The following is a 4783-nucleotide window of genomic DNA, read 5'->3' as shown; positions in this document are numbered from 1 at the left end:
TTTTCGTCATAAATTCATCATAAAACTGAAATTATGACGAATTTAGCTCCTTCAGTGACGAAATCTATTTGTCGTAGAAGTGGATATTTCTAGTAGTGTGATGTCGTTGCGATACGCAAAAAGTTTCTATGCATGCCAACATAGAGCTGGTTGGAGCATACTGTGATGTAACTTCCATGTACTCGTAACGACTGTATCAGCGCGTTGTGCACGAAGTTCATACACACGCCGATAGGAAGATGGATGGAAGGACGGTCAAGAAAAAATCGGGCACCAGAAATCTAGTCAAGAAATGCATGAAGCCATATGTTTCAGTGCATGCCAGGAGAAATCTACCAGATAGAACATGAGCAAGCATAAGGTTCCTACACGCGCAAACGAAAAAGCCAGCTAAAAGCTGTGACACACCTAAGTGACATCCTCGACGAAGATCCAAAAATTTAGCACGATGCCAATTTGATCGTAGCGTCATCCACAACATAGAGCTAGTTGGAGCATACTGTGATGGATTTTCATGTGCTCGAATAGAAAAGCCAGCAAGGGTATACAGCCCGTTCGTTTGGCCGTGGCTTATCGTAAACGATCGTAAATTTCTAGCCGGAACAGTATTTTTCTCTCACACAAACCAGCCAGCAGTACTTCTTCACGAACCAGCAACGATACGAACCAGCCAACCGAACAGGCTAATAGTGTGCCGCACACATAATTCCCATTACGCCAACAGAGAGCTAGTTGGACCACTACACACGAGAAACATATGAAGAGGTATGTTTCGATGCGCAACACTAGAAATCCTGCCATATAAGGCACGGAAACGTGCGGAATTCCTATACGTTACAATGGAAAAAACCTGTTAGGCCGGCACACCTTGAGAGAGTTGTGAGGAGAGGTACGTGTAGGCGAAGCCCCTCTAGCACACCTTGAGGAACATGTAAAGAGGTAAGTTTCTATGTACGTGAACAGAAAGCTAGTCAATGTCACTGCAGCGTGCATAGAATTCCTATGCATTCCAACATAGAGCTGGTTGGAGTGCACTGTAATGTGTTTTCCATGTGCTCGAACACAAAGCTAGCAGTATCAGCGTGTCGTGCACGGAGTTCATGAATGCGCCCACGGGAAGCTGGTTGGACGGGCATGCTCGAGAAAAAACCAGCACTACGATCGGCCAGAAAATCCTTCCAGATAGAACACGAGCAAGCGCAAGGTTCCTACGCGCGCTAACAAAAGAACCTGTTAAGCCACGACACACCAAAGTGACATCCTCGATGAAGATCCAAAAATTTAGCACGATCCCAGTTGGATCATACTAGCATCCACAAGTTTCTATGTGTGCCAACACAGAGCTAGTTGGAGCGTCTTGTGATGAGTTTTCATGTGCTCTTGTGATGAATTTTCATGTGCTCCAAGAGAGAACCAACAGGCTAGTGTGGCACACAGAATTCCTATGTGCGCCAACAAAAAGCTAGTTGGACCAAGGCACACGAGAAACATACGAAGAGGTGTGTTTCGGTGCTCAACACCAGAAATCTAGCCATATAAGGCGTTGAAAAGCATGGAATTTCTATATGTTACGGCGAAAAAGCCTGTTAGGCAAGCACACCTCAGAGAAACTTGTGAGGAAGTATCAGTGCGTCGCCCATAGAATTCATACGCGCGCCCACAGGAAGCTAGTTGGACAGGGTAAAAACGGCCACTAGAAACCCAGTCTAGAAACGCATGTTGACGGACATTTCGATCCGCGCCACCGGCCAGAAATCTAGGCGGATAGAATGCAGGCAAGCACGAGGTTCCTACGTGCACCCACAGGAATCTAGTTGGACAGGGTAAAAAACAGGCCACTAGAAACACGGTCAAGAAAGACATGTTGACGTACGTTTTGATCCGCGCCCCCACCAGAAATCTAGGCAGATAGAATGCAGGCAAGCGCGAGGTTCCGATGCGCGCCCACGGGAAGCTGGTTGGACAGGGCTAAAAACCAGCCACTAGAACTATGATCAAGAAATACATGGTGACGTACGTTTTGGTCCGCGCCACCAGACAGAAATCTACACAGATAGAATGCAGGCAAGCACAAGGTTCCTACGAGCGCAAACCAGAAAAACCGCCGTGCACGTGAAAAAAAAAATCACAAAGAGAGACGTGTGTGAAGTCCGTCTAGCACACTTCTCATCGTCACACACACACAAATGCAGCGCTCGGACCCGCGAACTCCTTCGTGACCTCCTCCATGGAGGTCCCGAAATTTAGCACGATTGGTTTCCCCTGTTCCTATTTGGTGGCCGTGGCCAGCCATGGAGCGAGCAGGTTTCCAATTCCGTCCCAGCCGTATGATGCCCATCCATCGCGCACGGGCACGGTAGCCTGGTGCGGCCCACCCCCACACGTGGGCACCGACTGACTGACTACGACCGACTCACTGACAGCCTCGCTCTCGCATCGCATCTTTCAACCGACGACAGCCAGCCCACCACTGACCGTTTCTCTCTCTACCCTACCCTGGAAAGAGGCAAAGAAAAAAAAAAAAAAAAGAAAAGTCACAGCACAGCACAGCCACAGGCCACGGGGGAGAGGTGCTGCTAGATCCAAACGGGGCACGAGGCGGAGGCCCCACCAAACGGAGGAAGCTTAAAAAAACCGGCGGTCAAAGAGTCAAACCTGCCACCACGCCGGTGGGCCCCGCGCGGCCCCACTCTCGCCTCCCTCTTATACCCACCACCCCACTGACCCGCCCCCACCTCCGGCTCCTCCTTTTTCTCTCCCCCTCTCTTCCGCCAGCGCTCAGCTCCCACCGCCGCGATGAGGCAGTGGAAGTCCCTGGTCCCGGCGCTGCACCTGCACGGCCCCGCGGCGTCCTGCTTCCCGCACCCGCCGTCGTCGCCGTCGCCGTGCCCGTCGCCACCCCGGGCGGAGGAGACGGACCTCCTGCCGCCGCAGGCCGCGGCGCCGGCTCCGGCGGTGGTGCGGCTGGTGGGTTGCGACGGGCGCGTGCGCGCGTACGCGCCGCCCGTGACGGCGCGGGAGCTGATGCAGGAGCACCCGCGGCACCTGGTTTGCCGCGCCGACGCGCTGCTGATCGGGGAGAAGATCCCCGCCGTGGCGCCCGGCGAGGAGCTGCAGCCCGGGGAGGCCTACTTCCTGCTCCCCGCGCACCTGTTCCGCTCCGTCCTCTCCTTCGTCTCCCTCGCCTCGTCGCTGCTGCTGCTGCTGTCGTCGTCCGCCACCGCGGCCGCCGGTACCGGCGGTGCCGGTGCTGGGAAGAAGCCCGGCGCGGGGCGGCCGTTCGAGCTCCACCGCACGGCGTCCGGCACGCTGCAGATCAAGTTCTCCGACGACTTCCTCCTCGCCGGCGGCGACGGCAAGGGCGTTGAGGACGACGACAGCGAGGCCGACGCGGCCGCGCAGAAGGAGCAGCAGCAGCCCGCCGTGCTGCTGCGCGGGGACGATCGCCTCGCCAAGGACTACGAGGAGCTGGTCGGGTACGGCAAGTCCCGCCGCTGGGCGCCCAAGCTGGAGACCATCGAGGAGGTGATAGCGCCCGCCGCCCCCGCGGCCTCCGACCCCGCCGGCGCCGCGTCTCCGAAGGCCCAGCGCGGCAGGAGGAGCCGCGCGCTGCCATTCCTCGGCCGCCTTGGCAGCCGCCGCCGCCGCGACCGCGACGCCTGCAGCGCCGTCGTCGCCTGCCCCGGCTAGTGATGGTGAGGGTCTCAGCGGTCTCGATCCGTCCGGTAGGGTAGTTTTTCAGGTCGCCGCGGCGCCCGACGGCGGCGTGCGTTGCTGGTTTTTGTATGTACTTAGGGGAAACAAATTTTGGTGCTAATCTAATCTGTAAATTGGGATGGTGGCCGACAGATTTTCCTCCGCCGTTTCTTTCTTTTCTCGTGTTGTGCCTCGATGGCTCCTCGATCACTCGCTAATTTTGCCGGCTAGGAGTAGAACAGAATACCATTACCGTCTGCTGCTGTTGCTTGCATTTGCATTTCCTGCTACTCGCGCACACAGTTTCAGGTGGCGCTGCTGCCAGTGCCACCTGATCCATGGACTAGTCACTAACCTGCTGGCATTACTACTTGCAGTGCCAATCCTAACCAAAGCACAGGCAGACGAACAGCTTTCTTTCACTTGCCAGTCACAGCTACAGCATTCCGGGCGGGCATGAGTCCGAGTGAGCGAGCCTCACCCGTTCTTCTCTTCAGTCTCACAAAGCAGCCAAGCAGGTTTACTGCCGATGACCTCATCAGTCAGCTAGCGAGGCAGTCCATGGTGCAGGTAGGAGAGGAGAGGAGCAGAGCAGAGCAGCAAGTGCCAGTGACGGGTCAAACAAACAAGCAGAAGCAGCGACGGTGAGCAGTAATCGAGTTTAGCCCGGCCGGGTCATCGAGTTAGGCGGAATAATCCTCATCCTCATCCAAAGCCAAAGCAAAAGCAAAATGCTCCTGCTCGAGCTGGCGCATCATCTTTCCTGTCCTGCCGCTCCTCGGGCTGCAACTGGCAATGCAATGAAGAAAAGATTCCGGAAGACCCGAATATGCGTTGCATGATCCGCTGCGGCTGCTTCTGCTTGCTCCCATCGTCATCGTCATCGTCATCGGGCATCTCCGAATCTCTTTCCGATTCCGGACGGACGGCTTTCATGCTTGGACCAGCTGGAGTATTTTTACTGTCGCGGGGAGCGAAATTTGAAGGCCGTGTGTGTGGTCTTGGACCATCTGGCCTGAGTGAGCACGGTCAAATGAAAGCCGTACTGACTGGCACAACCCAACGCAGGTGATGACCGGATTAATTA

At 55.6% G+C, this 4783-nt stretch overlaps 1 protein-coding gene across 1 annotated transcript; it reads left to right on the top strand.

Annotated features, from left to right (window-relative positions):
- Positions 1-2753: 2753 nt before the first annotated feature.
- Positions 2754-4212, top strand: LOC136485147 (uncharacterized). Its single transcript, XM_066482086.1, has one exon. It carries the CDS (start codon positions 2797-2799, stop codon positions 3688-3690), a length of 894 nt encoding a protein of 297 aa, XP_066338183.1. The 5' UTR covers positions 2754-2796; the 3' UTR covers positions 3691-4212.
- The last annotated feature ends 571 nt before the right edge of the window (positions 4213-4783 follow it).

The sequence above is a fragment of the Miscanthus floridulus genome, chromosome 10 (genome assembly GCF_019320115.1).
Source record: "Miscanthus floridulus cultivar M001 chromosome 10, ASM1932011v1, whole genome shotgun sequence".
Classification (NCBI taxonomy): Eukaryota; Viridiplantae; Streptophyta; class Magnoliopsida; order Poales; family Poaceae; genus Miscanthus; species Miscanthus floridulus.
This window is presented reverse-complemented; position numbering and strand designations above follow the sequence as displayed.